Source organism: Emydura macquarii, unplaced genomic scaffold (assembly GCF_026122565.2).
Source record: "Emydura macquarii macquarii isolate MOO-44397 ecotype Brisbane River unplaced genomic scaffold, CSIRO-AGI_Emac_v2 contig_705, whole genome shotgun sequence".
NCBI lineage: Eukaryota > Metazoa > Chordata > Testudines > Chelidae > Emydura > Emydura macquarii.
In genome coordinates, this window is record NW_027130842.1 from 3,843,449 (window position 1) to 3,864,629 (window position 21,181).

At 42.0% G+C, this 21,181-nt stretch overlaps 2 protein-coding genes across 9 annotated transcripts in view; one reads left to right on the forward strand and one right to left on the reverse strand.

The window, feature by feature from the left end:
• Nucleotides 1-2,037: 2,037 nt before the first annotated feature.
• On the forward strand, nucleotides 2,038-13,496 carry HEBP2 (heme binding protein 2). Of its 4 annotated transcripts, none has more exons than XM_067542304.1 (5): nucleotides 2,038-2,190; nucleotides 2,847-2,919; nucleotides 5,592-5,727; nucleotides 9,374-9,554; nucleotides 10,676-13,496. In XM_067542304.1, exons 2-5 carry the CDS (start codon nucleotides 2,848-2,850, stop codon nucleotides 10,872-10,874), a joined length of 588 nt encoding a protein of 195 aa, XP_067398405.1. In that variant the 5' UTR covers nucleotides 2,038-2,190; nucleotide 2,847; the 3' UTR covers nucleotides 10,875-13,496. The 4 variants fall into 4 exon arrangements, with proteins under 4 accessions (XP_067398405.1, XP_067398407.1, XP_067398406.1 ...); XM_067542306.1 differs by lacking the exon at nucleotides 2,038-2,190 and adding an exon at nucleotides 2,202-2,612; XM_067542305.1 differs by lacking the exon at nucleotides 2,038-2,190 and adding an exon at nucleotides 2,202-2,576.
• Nucleotides 13,497-18,827: 5,331 nt separating this feature from the next.
• NHSL1 (NHS like 1) overlaps nucleotides 18,828-21,181 on the reverse strand; it is a 152,102-nt gene continuing 149,748 nt past the window's right edge. For 4 of the 5 annotated variants that reach the window (XM_067542309.1, XM_067542308.1, XM_067542311.1 and 1 more), the window contains one exon: nucleotides 18,828-21,100. In XM_067542309.1, coding sequence (XP_067398410.1) covers nucleotides 20,368-21,100 — 733 coding nt within the window. In that variant the 3' untranslated portion in view covers nucleotides 18,828-20,367. The remainder of the gene's footprint in view (nucleotides 21,101-21,181) is intronic. The other variant, XM_067542314.1, reaches the window with a different exon arrangement.

A 21,181-nucleotide genomic window follows, 5' to 3' on the forward strand; every position in this document is an offset into this window, starting at 1 on the left:
TGTTAGTGCCTATTAAAGGAATAAACTTAACAAAAGAATTACACGTTCTCTGTACCAAAGTGCAATAATAACCTGACCAACCATATTAAATCTTTGCCTATATATCAACAGAAGTGAGATTGTCCTGAAAGAGACCTACTGATACCAAACATGCCACTCTGTGCCTAAAGAATGTGTATTTATTAAGCTATGTGCATTTTACTACGGTATTTTCTTCAGCACCTTTGTCTTTTGTCTGAAGTACAAACCAAGAGAATAAAGCCACATGAACAGTAGTCCATTTTCCCCCTCAATTTAGATCTGATCCCAAGAGAAGGTAGAGCTATATCAATCATTGCTTTTCAATCAGCCCTGAAGGAAAAGGGTGCAGTACAAATTAAACCTGCTGAAACAGGTGGGGTGGGCCTTATGTAAGGCTTCTTAGTTAATTCCCAGAAAAACAGGAGGGATAATATCTGAACATAAATCTTGACTAACAACAATGAAAATATGCTGACGAAAACTCTGATGAACTAAATACAAAACATTAAGTTCATCCTTAGGCCAGTTCACCTTTTGACTTCAGTGAGGTAATACCTAGGATTAATTTGGCTTTAGGTTAATACATCATTCTGGCTGAGATTTTAAATGCAGGAGATTCAAAGTAATGGTTCAATAACAGTTGGTTCCATGCACTTACATAATCTAAAACGCTATCCATGTGTTTAAAATCTTTCACCATCAGGATAATATTTTGCAATTCTATAGCACCTTCCATCAAGCTCAAAATATTTTACTGGAATTAATTTAGCCTCACAGCACCCCTGTAAGGTAGGAAGGTATAATCTCATGTTTTACACTAGATCAGTGTTTCTCAACCTGCAGCCCAATCAGCATGCAGCTGTGGCCCATGTGACATCCTCAGTGCCATATAGGTAGTGCATATATTGTATGGATGCAGCCCACATAACACACATAGAGCTGCATATGTAGCCCACAATGGTAAGCAGGTTGAGAACCGCTGCACTAGATCAAGGAGAGCTGGCAAGCCCTATTCTAAGAATTCTGGTTTCCCTACCCTTCCCTAAATACTGCAGCTGTTGTAACATGCTGGAACCATCGGGTTTATGTATACATAATTTCAGAAAAGTTCTTTCTCTTCGCATCACCTTTAATCTTGAGGGGGATTCCCCCTTGCAATGCACCAGATGAATTAGCTAGTTTTCCCATAGAAGAGACATCTACAGATACAAATCGCTGTTCACACATGATGTAGTAAGTGCCCAAATCTCACTCATTTAGGATGACTGTGAAAGGATTTCGAACTCATAAACAGCCAGATTAATTCATATTTAAAAGGCTGCCATAGAGGCCATTAAGACCTTTTCACATTGAAGTCAGAAGGGTGTCTAGGGTGGGGGTAGGAAGGTCTGTAGGGACTTGGTTTTTAAGACTTGACAGAGTGTGATTTTCAGTGCATGCAAGGGTGCTAGAGGACCACACCCACTCAGCCTCACGGGAACAAACGTCTCTGTAGAAGTGTTAGCCTGGCTCTGAAATTCCCCAGTTACTAAGGCTCCGGTTAACCCTAATAGGGGGCGGGCGCGTTTAATCTCTCCCTTTGCAGCAAAGGAGGATTTTGCGGTGTGAGACAGGCTCCTAGACAGCTAGGCTGACCAGACAGCACATGTGAAAAACTAGGACAGGGGTTGGGGGTAATAGGCACCTTTATAAGAAAAAGGCCCAAATATCAGGACTGTGCCTCTAAAATTGGGACATCTGGTCACCCTGTGTACAGCCCTGCAGTGATGCAGGAACAATGTGTACAGTGAGGTGCTGAGAGCCATGGAACCAAACTGTAAACGATGGAAACCACTTAACTAGGGGGGGTGCTACCCCAACCGCAGCACCCCTAGTTCTAGCACCTATGCAACCCTGCCCCATCGCCCCTCTGGGCCTCCCCATTGATGCTCCGCCCCCACCCCAGTGCACTCCCAGGCTGTTTATAACACGCCCAGTGAGCGGCAGATGCTGCACGCCTCTCCCTCCCGCGGGAGCTCCCAGCTCCCTCCACTGATCCTCCGCGCAGTTTGGCCCAGCCCTTGGGTCCACCCACCTCGCTCGAGAGTCACTCGTCGTCGCCGGCGCTGCCTGGTCTGGCGCGAGCTGTGCGGGACTCTCCAACCCACCGCCGCTCGGCGTCGCACCCAGGCAGGCTCCCTCCCTGCAACAGCGGCGCGCGGGCAGCCAGCGAGTGGGGCGGGGGGGGCACCAGAAAGCTGCCGCCACGCTCGAGCCCCTGCTGGGCGCGCGGCGGGGAGCAGCCGGCGTCTCTCCCGCGCGCGGCTCGGCCCCCTCCCCCCAGGCAGCGCGCGGCGCGCCTCGCTGGAGGCTGCTGGAGGTGGCAGCTGCAGCCGGTCCCGGCGCGGCGCTGGGGTCCCGGAGCTTCGCCTCTGGCCCCCGTGCGGCGCGGCGCGCCCAGCGCCGGGGCTTGCATAAGCCGGGGTTCTGAAACCTCGCCGCGGGGCCCGGCCCGTGCACAGCAGCCGGGCGGGCTGCGGCCGACGGAGGTTTCGTGCTCGCCCAGCGCACGGGAGGCAGGAACAGCCGCGGGCTCCCGCCACGGGCAGGGGGTGCATGGGGGAGAGATGCCGAAGCAGGCGGGGAGGAGAGGCCGTGTGGCTACTGCTGGCCCGGCCCCCGGGATCGGGCGGGCGGGGGAAGAGATGCTGAGCTGCTCCCCGCGGCGGGCTGGGTGAGGCGCGGCGCACCGCGGGGAGCCCCACAGCGGGTGGGGGGCGGGAGAGGGGCTCAAGGCGCCGGGCCGGCCATGCCCCGCTAACTTGGCCCCGCTTTCCTTTCCCCAGCATGCTGAAGCCCAACGCGCGAGCTCTCGCCTCGGGGCTGGAGGTGCCCAGGTGGGCAGCGGCGCCAAGCCAGGTGAAAACGCCTCTCCGCTCGCTCGTTTTTAGCTGTCTTCCGGTCGGGCCAGGGCAAGCCAGGCTCGGCTCTCGGCAGAAGCGGGCGGTACGGGGCCCGTGAGTTAAAGCGCTGTAGCCCCGCTGTTTAGAAGAGCAGGGAAATAATGTTCTGCTTGAAACAGACAGATCACACAGGGCAGGACTTCAGCGTGCTAGGAGGCTGGCACTCTGGGGGCTGTGTGATAGAAACGGCGAGCGCGGCTGATCACACAAAAGGGCCAAATGGCTACTGATCTTCAACGAGGGCTAATCATTGCGGGAAGCTGGGGGCCTGGAAGGGAAGAGGGAGTGGAGAAGTCAAGTTACAGGCTCTTTCACAGGAATTTTAGTCAAGTCATTTGCTGCTCACTAGAGAGTTACAAGATACCACACTGCAGTGGGTAGATTTTTTCCAGTAGCTATAACAGGGTGAGATGCATTACAAAAAGTTATGCGGCGCTATAATTCTGGGGTGTTTCCACCTGCAATTGGAGCCATGCAAACCAACACTCTCGCTGGTGTCAGAACTAGTTAGCTAGCTGTTCCTCTAGAATCAAAGATACAGAAAACTAATCTAAATGCAACCAAAATCTTGCATTTTTAAAATAAAATGCAAGTAAGTGCAGAATTTAAGGTTGCTGTAACCACATTAAGTACAGTCAGGTTGGTTTATGGTTATAATCTAAATTAGGTAAACAAAGGTTTCCTAAACCTAAAAATCAGTAGAACTACTTCAGTGGAAGTCCTGTAAAGGCAAATAAAACAGTTTTACACCTCCTTTGCTCTGGTTTTGCAATCCCAACTTTACAGGCTTTTGCTAACTAAAGTCAGAAAAGCTGGAACCAGGGAGTTTATTTTTGTTGACCAAACTGCAACACAAAATATAAGCAGTATCTAAGCACTTGTATTGCTCCCCATTATTATAATGTCTGAAGGCTTGTCTGGATGAACAGTTAGTGCACAGCAGACTGGGATGTAAGTCTACTTTGCACTAGCATATCACGCACCGTGTCCATATGGACTCTGTTGCTGTGCGTTACAAGTTCTCTAGTGCACATTGACCTACTCCTGTTTCAAAGCAGTGTAGATCAAAGCATACTAGGGTACTTTTGGTGAGCAGCAGCAGGATCCACATAGATAGTGACTTAGTGCACAATTCATACATGGCATGCTGGTGTAAGGTAGATTTACACCCTAACCTGCCATGCACTAACTGTTCATCTATACAAGCTCTGAGAATCTCAAACATTAATAATTATCTTCAATGTCTCTGTGAGGTAGAGAGGGACTACTAAACCTGTTTATAGATAATCTCTCTGCCCCTTAGTTTTCTTAAGTTATTTGCCCAGTGTAACTTGGGAAGTCAGTGGTTAGTATAGGAATTGAACCCAAATTTCCAGAGTGCCCGATGTCCTGTGCTGGTCCTCCAAATTCATGCAAGCATGTAACTTCTCTTATGAGTAGTCCCACTGAAAACAAGGGAACTACTTTAATGAGAAAAGTTATGCACTAGTGCAAGTATTTTGAGATCACAGCCTTAGATTGTTTAAGGTTTTCCATATTAGTAGTGTAAGGCACAGACTGTCAAACTTTGATGCATGGTTTACTGAAAGCTTGTGAGTTGTCACAACACACTGGCTGATTAATAGCTGAAAAAGATTTATGTAAAACTACATTAAAAGACAACTAAAAACAATTGATTTTCCTAATGTTACTTTTCAATGTAAGCAATCCTTGCAGTTGTCACAGAAATCATTCAAAGGTGGTCCAAGTATTTATGAATAGGAGGGGAAGTGAGCCTTGAGAGGTACTATTGTAAAATGTGTGTCATACAAAAAAGTGTGAATTTCTAATCCAATATATTAATGGTATCTGGTAAGAAAATCCCCCCCCAAAAAAAAAAAAAAGTTATTAACCTTATACTATCTCTTTACTCATATTGCATACCAGACTGCATTCCTTGTTAGGCTGCATTCCTTGTTAAAGGAATACCATCAATTGGATTTTTTTTTAAGAGTTAGAAGTAGTTTCAGATCTGACAGGTTGTATCTTTACAATAACTTTTTTTTAAGTTTCTTTTCTTTGGCTCAGTCAAAGTCCCCCTTCCTCCACCACCCCCAAAACAACCAGGGGAAACTGATTCTCTGACAGCACTTTGTGAACAAAGAAAGACTAAAGATAAAGGAAAGATTAAAGTTTCATTATGGTAATCTTGGGTTTTAGTTATCGTATGTATGCTTTTTCCCCTTTAAATGAGTTCTTTACCATTACAGTAATGTACAATTTGGATAAATTAACACTGAGAAAAGCTTCCAAGTATTTCCTGACTTTTTTTAAAAATAAAAAAAACCCTCTAATGTTTTGATCTGAACTTGATCTGCAACACTGTTCAAGATTTTGAGTGATAATTGGGCTCTCTCTCTCTTCTAACTCCCTGGTACCTAATCATTTTCTCCAGCAATGTCAGGCTGGTTGATTAAGTTAATACTCCTACCCCTTTTAAAAAAAAAAAAAGTTTGTTAGATAAGGAAAGTAGTAATGCCAATGCTAAATCTGTGGTGTAAAAGTGAATGAGTTCTGTTTCTGCAAACTTCTAATCACTCTTAGTACTATTTGAAGTACTATTCTAGATAGCGTTTTGTTTGTTTATAGGCTTCAGATTATGAAGTGCGGCGGTATGAACCAGCTAACTGGATTAGCACTTCTGTTAAATCAGTGGACTATGATTCAGCTATCAGCACTGGCTTCATGAAGCTCTTTAACTATATTCAGGGCAAGAATGAGAAAGGTAAGATGCTCAGGGCTATGCTTCTCAATGTTTCTAAACCTGAGAGCTGAGGAGCCCCCCCGCCTGGTTTCAGGAAAACAAAAGCCTATCCTGTCACCTGGGACCCTGCTATGTTATAGCAATGGCTATACCTCTTAATCTATACATCTTCTATATCTCCATTAGTCTCTTGTGTTTCTTCCACACTCCACTTTGGGAATGCTGGTGATTATAGTGTAGATCTTCCTTCCTTCTGCTTTGAGCAATGAAAGAATTAATGCAGGACAATTAAAGTAGCTTCTGTATTAGCAGCTTTTGAAATAAATGGAGCAGCTCATACCCCAGAGCTATTGTTTCAGACTCTGTGCAGACTTAGGCCTTGTCTACACTAGAAAAACTTATAGCCACTCTACTGCAGTGGCTGGTGTCCACGCTACCCTCCTTGGGTCAGTGGAATAGAGCTTCATCAAGAGCGCTTCCACCGAACTAAGAGGGCCAGTGTGGGGAGCTGAGAGACCGGGCTCTCAGCTCCCTGCTGGGAGCCCCACAGGCTTCTGGTGGCCTGTCCCCCCCTCCCACTCAGTTCCCTGCCAGGAGAGGGGGGAAGCAGCCCTGGGCTTCCCTCCTCCCTGTTCCTAGGGAAAGCTGCCCAGGGCTTCTTACCTGTGAGGAGTGGGGGTCCAGCTGCCTTAGCTTCTTGCCCCACACTCCAGCCAGGGAGCTGGGCAGCCTTGTCAATTTCACAGCTCAGCCATGAAATTGACAAGGCTACCCTGGCTCCTGCAGGGAGCAGGTGGAGAAGTGCCAAGGCTGCTGGCAGGGGAGCTTGGAGTGGTGCAATTGACAAGAATGACAGCACCGCAGCCAATGTAAGGGATGCAGTGTCTACACTGATATCAAGTCGCCTTAACTAAACCAATATAAGCCCTACACCTCTGATTGAGGTGGGTTTATTATGTCAGCATAAGGGGAGTTACATTAGTGGGGGGAGCATTTCAGTGTGTTCACCCTCTCTGTTTTGTGGACAAAAGCTGACTTTTGTGAACAAAACCCTCTAGTGTAGAGGCAAATGTCTCTGTATTAGTTAACTTTGAAAACAAGGAGTGTTTCTTAGTTATTACAGCCGTTGAGAGTTTGTTGGGTTTTTTTAAAAAAAAACCTGAGCCACTGGAAGACAGTTGAGATCTCACCGCACACCCATCTTCCAAACAGTCAGTCACTCCACCCAAATGGGTGCATGCCCTAGACTTTAAGAAACACTGTATTAACACCAAGTGTCTTCCTTAGCACCTAAATTGAAATAAGCAGTAGCATTTTAAATGGGCTTTATTAAATCTCTCATTGTAGAGGGTAGAGGAAGAATTAAAAATACATTTAAATATAGCATCTGGAATAAATCAAATATTAAATATCCTTACTATTACCAGTGGTTCTTATTCCCCATAAACTTGGCTTCTGATTGATCGCTATTGATGGTTGAATATTTTTGTATTGTAAGTTATTGAAAAAGTAAACAATAAATAACAAAACATGTTATGCACTATCATATGGTTTACTCACCACTGCTTGTGCTGGTGTCTGGAGATAGCTCTGTCTGGTTTGATACCCTTTTCCTTTGCTTGCTCACCCCATGGTGTCTCTCTCTCTGTAATAAGGTTATTCCTTCTTGGTGACTTGGCCCTCTAGCCAGGTCACTATGGTCTTCCCCTTCCAGGGTAATAAAGGCCAACTGGACAAACTGTATCACAGTCTTCTGATCCACTGCCCACTCTGTGCCACTTTTCCAGTGGGCAGTAGGAGAACCCAGGCCCACCCATTACTCCAGGTTCCAGCCCAGGGACCCTCTGCCTAGCAACCACGGTCTGCTCAAGCTCTGACTTTGTTGCTGTTTCCCTGGGGTCTTTCCTACCTATCTTCTACTCACCACGGTTACCACTGGAGCTTTCTCTGCTTCCTGTGGCTACTTCACCCCCTCTTGGAGTCTTTTCAGAGCCTGTAGTCCAAGGCATGATCTTAGGGCCTGCTTTCTCCCTAGACCTTATCCTTGTCTCTTGCCAGCAACCTTGCTCTCTAGACAGAGGCAGCAGAGCTCCTCCCTGTAGCTCTTATACCCCCTTGGAAGAGAAACTCCACAACCAAGCCATTCACTGAAAACAAAATAGCTAAACTCTCACTGTCCATTAAACTACCTGCAGCCCATGCAGAAGTGCCCCAGCCCACAGCATATTGGTTTATCAAAGCAGTGGGAGCTGGCTCGTGATTTTTAGAACCTGGAAATTAGTTTGAAACCAGTGATGTGCTGAAGGTTCCTTTTCCCCACTGTTATTTGAGGGCATTCATCAGTGATTGACATGTAGTTTATTTTTTGATAACACAGTTACACATTATTTTGCTCTGTAGCATAGAACCTCTACAAAGGTGAGATATAGCTGGTGATGCATTTGCCATGAAAGTGAGCAATTGATTTAGAGAGCGCCGAGGGCATTTCCTACCAAACTGAGTTAATTTTTAGTTAATAAGCTTTGGACCTAAAACTACTTAAAAAAAAAAAAAATTAGATTTTGTTGTTTTTTGTACTGCGTAAGTAATTTCAATTTTCAGTTAACCCGTTTAAAAAAAAAAAGCTGTTTCCAAGATCTCCTCCTGAGAGCAAGTATTGAATACTGCTAGACTAAGGTTATGTCTACACTGCAGCTAGAGCAACCCTCTGAGCCAGGGTAGAGAGCACTAGCATGCTAAATATAGCTGTGTGGACAGTTTAGCTCGAGTGGTCACTTGGTCTAGCTACCTGAGCTCAAGCCTAGAAGGAACCAAGCCTACACCAGAACCACAACATCCACAGAGTTATTTTTAGTGTGCTAGCTCACGTCTGTCTGGGTTGCAAGGCTCTCTTCCAGCTGCAATGTAGGCATATGGCAGTATGTAGAGAGACATTGCACACCCCTCAGCACACTGTAAATAGCAGTGAAGATGATGAGGCACGGCTTAGGTGAGTAGAAACACACCAGAACAATTAAGCTATGTACCTTAACTGGCTCTGTTGTTTTAAGCAGTGTAGTGTCCTGCTGTCTCCCCACTGCCAGTGCCTTTCCCCAACCCAGTGAAAGGCTTTGGTAGTGGAGAAAAGCTCTGGTGGAGAAAGGCTCCAGGGGGAGGAAGCATCAGGAAAAGGTGTTAGTCTTTCCCGGATGTCCTTACCCCTTCCAGAGCCTTTCCTCAGTACAGTGAAAGGCTCCACCAGTAGGGAGCTGCCAGAACATTTCCCTGCTGCCTCCCCATTGCCAGAGCCTTTCACAGTGTGGATGCACCCTACCTTTCACTGCGGCATGCAGCTGTGTGCCACTGCAAGTGTAGACAAGAGGTTTGGTCTGTGGTAGTGGAAGATTAGTCAAAACAGAAGGATCTGCTACAAACAAGTAGAAATTTGCCATTAAGTATTTTCTTTAAAAATTGCTACAGGCAGATGATGGAGATAATCCTAATACAATGCAACAGTAGAGCAAACACGTATGAATTAAAATGATTCTTTACCTTTTATTAAATATAAATCAAAGGCAACCTTTGATAAAGCGACCAATGTGCATTCTCTCTCATTCTTGACATTATACATTAGCTGACCTGAGATTTTTGACGGAGCAGTGAGCTATTGCTTATTTGCCTCTGATAGGGATGAAGATAGAGATGACAGCTCCAGTAACGTGCCACGTGGATCCCGGTGCAGGCCCATTCTGTGAGTCCACCATTACAGTCTCTTTTTATATACCAGCTGATCATCAAGCAGATCCACCTAAGCCATCAGAGTCTGATATTTTCATTGAAAACAGACCAGAAATGACTGTGTTTGTCAGGTATGTATTAGCTACTCTAACTTTGCAAAGTGCAGGTAATAAGTCTGTGTGCAGAAGACAGTTTATATATTATCAAAAATGTTTTTCTCCTCAAAAGAAGAGGTAGTCCTGACACTTTACTTTCTTAACCCAATGTGATATTCTTCAGCTAAACTGTGTCTGCCAACTTGTGGCAGTCAGTTGATGAATAACATGGTGCATACACATGCTTTATTGAATGAGTAATCTGCTTTATATTAACCTGTAATTAAATCCAAGGTATTCTCATACCTTTTCTTCACATGAGCCAAGTAAGTGTAATTAATATACAGAAATCATGTCCTGAAAATATTTTATTGAACATCCCTGGATGGAGATCTTCTTGCATTCTTTTTAAAAATGATACCTTTTATATTTTGCTATATAAGAATTAAAAAATTATGAAAAAGACATAGGATTGGGAAAAACCACTATACTTTTTCCCAGTTTAAAACATTTAAGAATATATGTTCAAGTATATAGTAAAATATTAATTGATCAATTCTCCGCCTCCACCCCAATCTAAACCAAAACAAGGAGTTCTGAGAGAAAGTTAACTTTCAAGCATAAAGTAACTAACTTCACTTTCCATGTAAGCTTCAGAGCTTCCATAGTTACAAACCCCTGAAAAGAAAACTTAAATGAGTGCTGGGGAAAGAGTCCCATCTATCTAGCCCTGTTCTTGAACGTTAATCTTGGATGTTCAAAGCCATGTTTCTTGGAATTTTGCTTTTCACAGTGGCACTCTCAGGTCATCAAGACAATACTCTTTACTAGTGCGGTCATACATTTTACTCATTTTGCATCAAGAGGAACAGCTCTCATATAGGCCTGAAGATACCCCATTTTCCCAGTGGTAAAATTTGTTAGTATGGAGGTATTTTAAGGGAAGTTGCAAAAGCTTTGTCATTTGAAACAGATTAAACTGGGCAAAGCACTAGAAAACAGGTTTTAGGGAACAATTCTGTGGGGGTGAACTATATAGTTTCAAAAGTCACTGCAGACCCATGCTGGATGTGAGCAAGCAGCCCAGAGCACAATCTTGGATTTAGCAGTGATAACCTTTCTTCATGCTCTCTCTTGCTGTTTATTATTATTGACAGGTCCTTTGGAGGATATTCCAATGCCACAAAGAACCAAGAAGAACTACTGACACTAGCAAAAAGTTTGAAGCGGGATGGGAAAGTGTTTGATGAAAAGGTCTATTATACTGCTGGCTATGACAGTCCTTTTAAATTGTTAAATAGACACAATGAGGTGTGGTTTATCAAGAGAAATGGAAACCCCAGCAATCAAGAATAGGAAACAAAATGCTTTCTTTAGAGACAGAAGTTCAGTTTATTCAGACAGTTTTTTGGTCTGGAAATTGTAAGTAAATTTTTTTTTTTTAAACATCTAGACAGATTATAATCTAGCAGGTTTAAAATGTACCTATTCTCAAATGACACTACATTTTCCGCATTCTGTCAATAGTCTGAGACTGGTCACGCTCATTTAGACTAGAAAGCTATAAAATGTTTTCTGTTCCTTTCACTTCACACCATGTTTCCCTATTTCCCTCCTCCTAAAATTCATCAGTACAATTTACCACACGCCTAGAGAGGTTGCTACAGCATAACACAAGGAACTTCCCTCACCACAGAAATGTAATCCACAGTAAGCTTTTATTTTTTTTTTTTAAAGTTTGTATCTGTGATGATTGTGAAGAAAACCAGAACCTAGTGGTTTTATCTGCAACTGGCAGAAAAGCAGTAACAGAGGTTCGAACTGCCTCGGTCATCTCAATGGGTTATTACCTCAAAGACGACAGTTTAAAAAGCAATATTAGCTATTTCAGTGTAACAGAAAATGTAGCACTATCCCGCTTATCTATAGTATATTTATGGATTGTCAAAAGAAAAAGTTGAAAGGGGGATAATACAAAATAAGTAATATGTAAAAGGGATACTGTCCTGAATTTTATGTTCATGTTTAATTTAATCACCTTTTAACAATGAATGTAGTTGGTGTAGCATTTCCAGTCTGCCACACTAGGGCGGCCTTGCTGTAAAACTTAAATTCAGCTTGCCTTGGACTACTTAGATTCTTGCCCGTAGAGATCAAATGAGCTGTTTACTGGAGCAGCTGAGTTTGAACTCTCACAGCTTACATGATGGCATATACTGTGCCAGCACTAGACTGACAGTCCATTTTTTATAAATATTAATTTAGTGCTCATGATAGTTGCTATATTGGCAGCAGCAAGACATCTTTCCTCAGTGCGGGACAAACTACACTCTACTGCGCTGACAATACCTGACCAATCCTCTTGTCTATTTAATCCTGGACCTCTATGCCCAATTTGTCAGCAAGGATGCCTGGTATTGAGAATTATTATGTTGGCTCCTGTGATGAGGACAGCTGTTCATTGCAAGTTGAACTGAGACCACTTAACCATTTCCTGTTGGCCACTGAACAGCTAACAGCTTTACACTGGTCAGAGTATAGATAGTGATATAATACACCCACACCTTGCTAGTAATATTTTTTTTGTAGCCTCAAAGCCTCCACTATTTGCCTTCTGAAATACATTGTTTGCCTTCTTGCACTAGGACAGACACCTATATATCCAGTGTTAGTATATTCAAATCATTTCAATTGTTACCTTTGCTTTTTATACTAAGACGGTAATATACGTTCATGGTGACTATTGGTGCATTCACTTTAAAAGCTTTTATCCTTTGATGATATTGTCATCCCAAATTAACAGAAGTATTTATGTCAGCACATTGTTGCAATCTCCTGTTTTAGGAGAGCTGTTTAGGATTGGCTTTAGAATCCATCAAAGCTGCTTCTAAATTGACATGAGGTAGCTGCATAGAAGTAGATACTCCTTCCAACCCCAGAATCTCAATGCTCTCACAGCTTCAAAAAGGAATTACTGTTCCTGAAGTTAATTTCACTTAAACTAACATTTGTTTAACATCATGCCTGTGCAGGGTCTTTTCCAAACAAATAAAAAACCTAAATTCTGCCTTGAGGAGTTTACAATCTGTATTAGACTGAACATGAAGAGACCAACAGAAAACAATATCAAGGGATTGCTGCAGCTTCAGAAGCATTGTTTTTCTGCAGAGAAGATCAGATAAGCCTATTTTGTTTCTCTTATTTGCTGGGTTTTTTTTTTTAATTTAAATTAGAGTTTCCTGAGCTTTTTAGTGTTCCTAAAATTGTTATTGCCAGACACAGTAATGTCAAGCTTTTATTAAAAACCTGAGGTATACATTTAAGATCTAATTTATAAGTACGTACTTCTTAAACCTATATCTTTTACTGGATTTTTCCCTCTCTTGGTTCTACAGTAGTTAGGATTTCTGCTGTCTAATGCTATTCTAAAGTTGGTTTCAATAAGGGTAGTATATTAGAGAGGAAAGGAATTGTACGGTGGGATATTATCTATACAGATTGAATTTCACTGGTAAAGGGCCCGATCTCCCACTGAAATTAATGGACTTTTGCCATTCACTTCAGTGGGGATTGGCCCAAAAGGTTGTTTGAAAAAAGCCATTGGAATGTAATCATCTGTGAGAATGAAATGTACTTATTGCATAATGGAGTACTATAAAATTGTTTACTCTCCTTCAAAACAATTTCCACCTTTGCCTTCTTCTTTGTTCAGCATATATTAATTCAGATTCTTAACATAGAGGGTAAGTCTGTACTGCAGTTAGACACCCATGGATTGCCCATGCCAGCTGACTCAGGCTTGTAGGGTTCTGGCTAAGGAACTGTTTAATTGTGGCTTGGGCTGCAGTCCGAGCTCTGAGACCCTCCCACTTCGCAGGGTCATAGAGCCTGGGCTCCAACCTGAGCAGGAACATCTACACTGCAATTAAATAGCCCTTTAGCCTGAGCCCAAGTCAGCTGGTACAGGCCAACCACAGGTTTTTAATTGCAGTGTAGGTGTTCCCAGAGTGACCACTGTCATGTTCCACGCTCTGTGGCAAAAGTTCAATAGCCTTTTTTAAGGTCCAATCTGATCTAGTGTTAATAATGCTCTTAAACTGATGGAACCGAGATGTTTCTTTTTTCTATTAGAAGAATTTGCTGTCTTGACTATGAAAGAATATTCATTTTGGGTCAAGGTTAAGGTTGTATGATGATGAAACAGGTGCTTCATAAACAAATATGTTTTATAAAAATTATGGGCAGATTAAGACTTAAGATGCTTCAGCTACTCAAGTCTTTTCTTGTAACTGCTTCAGTTGTGTAAAATGATGGAATAGGTAAGTACATAATTACACAGCAACCTTAATTGGGTTTTAATTAACTTTTTTGTTGGGGAAGTTCCCAGTTTTAATAATCTTATGTAATTAGTTTTAAAGTTTGTAAGTAGTGCCCCATCCCATCTAATTGATGTTAAAGAAGTGAGTGGTGCTGGCCATGAAAAAGATGGCTCTACAGAAGCTTGTGTTACCCAAAGCATACTGGAGAAGACATGCATGTTCACTACACAGTTAAGTTACACATGGACAGAATAGCTTATCTTCACTCAAAACAATGTTAAGAGATTTACCTAACTGTCAGATTCAAGCCCAGAATCCAGATCTCTTTCTTTCCATAACCAAAGCCTCTTGAGAGAAGTTGTAAGCCTGTAGGCTAGTAGCCGTGGCTGGTTGAGCATACAATTGCCACCACCAGGATATCCTTCATGGTGGTTCTCCATGAAGTACCATTGATGTCTGCTCAATTCATGTTTTTTTCAGGTGGAAAAGTGATGGAGCATGGAGGGATTACCTTCTGCCCACTACTGTTGTCCTGATTACATATATTCTGGGTTTAGGAAGTGGTTCTCTATCTAAATCAATGTGGGCTGGTGTTCAAAGGAATTTGGAAAATTTACAAGAGCAAAACCTTGTTTAAACAGGAAAAGTTGCACAGGTTTAACTAAACTGATTTTAAATCAGTCAAGCTAAGGAACAGTCAAACTGGTTTAAGGGAATCTCCTTAGGGAGTTTGCACTGGTTTAATTAGATCAATTTAATTAGTCAAACTGACATAGACAAGGCCTGCAGTTGGGACATGGCAGGAAATCTTGCCTCTTTCTAGGAAGGGAATTTTATTAGTGATCTGTTCATTAGGTTAGCATGACTGGTAGCTTGATGGGCCTTCCAACCTCTGTAAAAATATGCGCAGAATGTGTCTGCCTAGCATGAGATGGACATATAAGCAGAGAGGTGATTTTGACTTGCCTGTACATTTTATCATTAGAAACATGTACACAACCATAATATTTGCCTGCCCTTTTCTTCCTTCAGAGATGAGTCTAAATTGTTTGCCTCACAAGCCAAAAAAGTTGCTGCTAGTCAGTTATCTTCAACCTCCAGCTACACACAGAAGGTTGCCATGGAATTCATTTTTCTAGTAGCTGACAAACTCTTTCCTTCCTCTCCTCCTCTGTAGCAGTTTCCAAGTCTAAGGTCTCCCTTCTGCCTGCTTCTATCTAACCCCTCAATTTGTCTTCATATGTTCCTATATCCAAAACTTCTTTTGGTTCTGTCTCCTTTATCTCTAATAGCTCTCTCTCCATGCGCCCCCCCCTTCCTCTGTGTCTTGAAGCATGCTTGTTTCCCTCCCCTCCCCTCCCCTGCCCTGTCCCAATTTGACTCCATCGTTACTTCAACTATCTTGCATCCAAATCCTAGAGTGCAGTGTCTAGTCAGGCTGTATTGACATCCCTCTTCAACTCTCTCCTTGATCTCCCCTCCCCTCTAGCTTCTGCTCTTTCTGCTGCATTAAAACTGCCCTGCCTAAGGGCACTAATGACCTTCTCCTAGGTAAATCCATGGGTTCTGTCTCCATCATTCTTTGATCTGATGCCTTTCATGATTTACCTTTCTCCCCTGCTTTGTCCTCTCTTGGCTTCCACAACTCTGTGCTGTCTTTACATCCTCCTTTCCTTTGCTAAAATTCTATCATTGGCCCCTCCTTTTTCCCCCTCCATGCTCTAACACTTACTGTCCCCATGACTGCATCTACTCTGAGTTTCAAGCACCACTTCTGTGCATAAAAGTTCCTAATATTCTCTGCCTAACTTTTCCCCTCCAGACACTATCACTGACTCTCAAGTTGCCTATATAGCATTTCTTCTCTCCGTCCCATCACAGATTCACTTTCCAAAAGTGAACTCACGTCCTTGCTCCTCTCCAACCCCTCCTTTCTGTTATTGACACTCCACTATCCTATCGGTCTCATAACCATGTCATCTTTGACCTCTCTCCCCCCGACTTGCCATATCCAAACTCACTACATCCTGTCATTTTCTTCTCCTTTAATATCACCAGAATCTGCCCTTTCCTCTCTTCTAAAACTTTCACCAGCTTTGGCCTTAACTACCTGTCTCCTTCTGGCCTCCTTGCTCTTCTCCCTGCACGCCATAAAAATCCTGCAGCTAAAAGGATTTTCCTTTGACACTGCTCTGACTACATCATTCCCCAACCTTCCTCTTCAGGATCATACACAATCTTGCACACATTACATCTTGCTCTCATTAACCCCTCTTCTTCTGTTCTCTGTGTTTCCCCACCTCTCCTGCCACTTTAAGCTCTGTGCCTTCTCCCACGCTGATCCCTATGCTTAGACAGTGTGCACACGTGTCTGTCAGACAGTCTCCCCTCCTTCAAATGCAATTATTCCAGAAATCCTTCCTTAACGTCTCATAACCAATAGCTTCCACCTCCTCCTCAATCTGAGCTATTGTCCCTTGTATATTCTTTGTCTTGCCTAGATGGTAAGTTTATTGGAGCAGAGGATCTATAATCTGTCTGAAAAGGGTCATGTCAATTTTGTATATGTTATGAATACATTTTAGTAATAATTTTGAGGACTCAGGTTGCATTTTGCTTTTGGGCTCCCTGTGCTCATGTGTTGTAGAGTGTACAATTAGTTAAAGAGCAAACTGGAGAGAATATTCAGTGGAATAGAAAGGCAAGTGAGCAAAAGATTAAAAAAGAGGAAAACACCTCATAGCGAAGTAGATTCAATAATCATTTCTGATTTACATCAACAGTCAAACAACTAGTTGGAGGATATGCAAACAAGCCTTCCAACATTACCCTGTGGACAAAATTATATCTGATTTAAAGAATAAGTTGCTGAGGAGAAGTTGTGTACATATCAGAAAATTCAGTACAGGCCACTGTATCTGTTTTAATAAATCATGTCATGTTATTTTTGATTGTCAAAATGCATTGCAAATATTAACTTTGTTGCATAGGTAAGATTGAAGGAAATCAAGTTTTTAAAACAGAAGATGCTAATATTTGCAATGCAAAAGAATAAAAAGAGAATAAGGAGAATCTGGAGGATAAACTCAACTTTGAAATGGTTCTTTCTACTCCAGTCAGCCTCAGAAAAGAGATATATCTGCATTCACATAAATAACAGTTTCAAAATGTAACAAGCAACTCACATAAACACAACACAGCCAACACAAGCCTCGGCCTTTCCAAGTCATCCATTCTAATAATTTATGAGAGCTATATATTACTATTTGGGACATGACAACTGCCCTGTCATATCAGACCCGTGGTCCATCTAGTCCAGTACCCTGGCTTCTGACAGTTGCCAGTACCACATGCTTAGAAGAAGGGACAAGAAACCCAGTGGTGGACAATTATTGAATAACCTGCTCTTCGAGAAGTGTTTTCCTCACTTAATAGTTGACTAAAGCATTCTTTAAAAAAATCCTAATAAATTTATTTGGCTTGTCTCCTTAGCCAAATGTTTTGTTTTAATTCTGCTAAGCTCTTGGCCTCTGAAACACGTTGCCACAAGGTAAGAATGTGTTGTAAAAAAGTCTTTCCTTTTAACAATTTTAAATGCATTGTCTTTCATTTTCATCAGATGTTCCTTGTGCTAGTATTAGAGGAAAATTGGGTGCATAGAGCACCAAGTTTACCATTTCTGTACCATTCATTAATTTTGTGTACCTCTAATAGCTCTCATTCATCATATTTCTAAATTGAATAGTCTTAGTCCTTTCAATTTTTCTTCATACGGCGAACTCTCTCTCTGTTCTGCTAACTTTTATTGTCCATTTGAGAGAAAATATTAATTTTATTACTGTCACCAGTTTCTACACATACTACTGATCTCCCATTCCATCCTTTCCCTTTTGCTTACATCCCTGGATTGTCTCTGTTTTATTCTACTTTTGCAATACTGAATATGTCTTATATAAGTTCAAAATTCAACTCAGTCTTAACTATGGAGATGCGACTGAACACATGGAAGGGATGGAAACCAGAAACGCCTAAATTCTTATTTGTATACCTGATCAGCCACTGAGTTGCTTGCTAGGTGGCTTGGGTACCTGTCTGAGGGCCTGATGCTGCAGCCACAGACACGTGAGTAGTTCACACTGAACTCCGTTCCTACATGTACTCACATGCACACTTGAAGCATCAGGCACTTTAGTTTCCCATCTGCAAATTGGGAATCATTACCTTCCTCTCAGGATGGTGTTATGAGATTAGTTGACATTTGTGCAGCACTTTGAAAATGTAAGTGCTAATTGTTACATGAAATTATGGAGCTCTACATTTAATATTTGATTGACATGGGAAGAAAAATAACCATGTGATTCCCCTTTGTTTTATTACAACTTGCGTTTAACATGTAGCACTTGTCCCCTTTTTTGCAATGTGTCTTTATAGCTGTAAATAGCTCAGATCAGTATTAACAATTATTTTAAATGTTGGTTACCTGAATTAGTTTTTACTTGGTTCCAATAATCAAATGCCTATTTCTGTTATTTTCACCTGCTCAACATCTCTGAAGTTTAGAAAGTTTATCATGCACTGTTCCATCTGACCATTGTTCCAGGGATTTAGACATGCAGCACTGCAGAGCCTGTATTACGAGCAAACTGGCTCCCACTGATTTAACTCCTCATCTGCTGCTTCTAGAACTTTAGTTCCCTGGGACTGGAAGCAAAGAAGAAAGGAGGAACACTAACATGTGAGAAAATTATACAGTAAACAGTATGGGGTGGAGACGTTAGGATTTTTTCTGTCCTATTCACTGCTATTGGGTTTGTCCCAAAAGATATGTAGAAATGGGAGGCAGAGATACACTTCAGTGGCATCTAACAATTTTTGCTAAGTTTCACTATATGAACTGGTTATTAGTAGTTAGATGCATGGTTTTCTATAGAGGAGCACAAAATGTTGGATGCCACTTTTGACAGATGTTATCAACTCAAAAGACAAGATAGCAATTGGCAGCCTTGTTTTATTTAAGCAGAGTCACAGCATTGTCATCATCCCCCTCTTTTGAAGGGAAGAGTTAAGTGAAGGCCCCTGAAATTTACATTACTAACAAATAAGGGATTGAAGAAAGGAGTTACAAGCATATTTCACTAAAATAAATAATCTACAAAGAGGGTTTTTCTTCTTAAAAGCAGTCTAAAAATGTATAAATTCTAAAGTGAGATCAAAAGGTATTTTAACAGCTTCCATTATTTACAAACAATATAAAAACTGCACAAACCATCAAATGATGCAAAATTCCTTTTCAAAATTAAAAGCTTCCTTCCTACTATGAACCAAACACTCCAGCCAATGTTTCAGTTTTAATCAATTGTTTTCTTTACAAATGAAAACCATTAAACACTTCTATTACCATCAGTAAAATATACAATAAAATAAAACAAAATTTGCTAAATTATTGGGTTTTTTTGTGTTTTTTTTTTTTTTTTTTAAAGAAATACTGCAGGCAAATCAGAAAGGAAAATAACTAACTTATTCTTTGGTAACCAAAAGTTAGCAAATATTTGACATTTCAAGTGATGAGAAGTTATAATAAATCTTTCCATTTTAATCAATGGAAGAAAAATGTCTGGCAAAATGTAACTCCCACGTTTAATTTAAATGGAAAGGCTCCATCTACCGCTTTCTAGTGCAAGCTCCCAAATTCATGTTCTGTGATTTTTATTTCAGACACATGAAACTTTTCAACTCTGGCAGTGTATTGTTTATTCCTCTCCCATTTTCCTATTATTTGCTTACATTCTCTTTACAAATATGCATCTAGTTATTTCAGTTCTCCTAAGGGATCACTCAATTTTCAATCAAGTAAACAATTCACTTGGAAATGAGAGTGCATATGTGACAGTTGCTACTGCTGCATAGCAGCTAGTATTGTGTTACCACTGTGCCCACTCTCCTGTGTTAGGTTTTTAAAGTATATTTTCCCCTGGAAAAATATACCTGCACCAATTCATAATCTTTTGACCTTTTGACATTAACACAACATGCTTCAATTAACAGGTGCGTGCACACAAAAACTGTGCAGCCCCATCCCTGTTACCTCCAACAGGCCACGGCTCTCAGCCTCTTCCCCAGCCGCAGAAATAAAATGCCTTTTAAAGCAACTGCCCCTTTGTACCACAGAAGCTTCCCATCCTCTTTTTAGGGTTACTTTAAATTTACAAAATCTTAAAATTACAAAGTCTTAAAAAATTCACACTCCACAGGATCTGAGGAAACTCGCCCAGACAGGACTTTTAAGGCTTATGAAAAAGTTCAACTGCTACTTTCTTTAAAGCGGCAGACCACCTACTCAAAGCAAGTCCTACCCAACCCAATTATGCAGAGCAATCAGTGCTCCAGTGTTCAACAAACATATAAAGTTCATGTAATAAATGCTCAGCAAAACAAACTCTTCTGGACTGGGCTTTCTCCTAGGATCTACTCCTTACTCATTCTCTATACCATCTGCAAGACTTAACACCAAATGCCTTTGTTCTCACTTCTTAACTTTTTTCATCTGAAGGGCTTAGACACTTCTTTGAAGCATTTGGTTTTACCCGTCGAGTCATTAAGTCTAAGTGGGTTGGAGCCTGGATCTCATTGAAACTGGCCTCCTCAGCATATGGAAAATCATTAATGTCCATTTCATCACTGTTGAATACATCGAGGTGCCTCTCTTGCCGCTCTTCTAACCTCCTACAGATCCTGTTCTCTGCTGGTTCGCCTGCTTCCCCATCTCCCTCGCTAATAACAGTCATGGGGCTACTCTGGATACGATTCCGGACGTTGTACTTGCTGCTGGCAGCAGAGGGTGGTGTTCGCGACCGGCCATACCTAATGCCAGAAAAGGACATACTCCTTGGCATTAGGCCTTCACTCTTGGCCCATTCTTCCTGGGCCCTTTTGTTCTTGCTGGGTGAACAACTTCCAGGGCTGTCGGGAAGCTCAAGGGAGGAGTCTGCTTTCGTTCGGTGGAACCTCGGATCTGTATTCTTCAGCATCTCTGCTGCCGACATACGTGAACTGGTGTCTGAGCGGCTCCCTTTCTTCAGCAGCAGGGCTTTGAAGTTATCATTGCTGGTGCTGCTCTTGCGAATGCTTCTCTGAATTGATCCTGGCTGCTTGAGGGAAGCTAGATTTGGGGAGGCACCAGTGGGTGTTACTGGGGGTGAAGGAGAATGGTTATGGGTGCGGTCATCTTCAGAATCTTTGCGGCCAAGGACTTTCCTTTTGGATCTGAGATTTTAAATATAAAAATAAATTTTATTCCCCCCAAATAAATGAGGAAGTCTATTCAACAAACTAATAAACAAGATA

Bases quoted from the DNA above. Each gene is read 5' to 3' on its own strand.
- HEBP2 (XM_067542304.1), top strand. From the start codon at position 2,848: ATGCTGAAGCCCAACGCGCGAGCTCTCGCCTCGGGGCTGGAGGTGCCC. The intron at 2,920-5,591 runs GTGAAAACGCCT...GTTTGTTTATAG, and splicing joins GGGCAGCGGCGCCAAGCCAG to GCTTCAGATTATGAAGTGCG. The intron at 9,555-10,675 runs GTATGTATTAGC...TATTATTGACAG, and splicing joins GAAATGACTGTGTTTGTCAG to GTCCTTTGGAGGATATTCCA.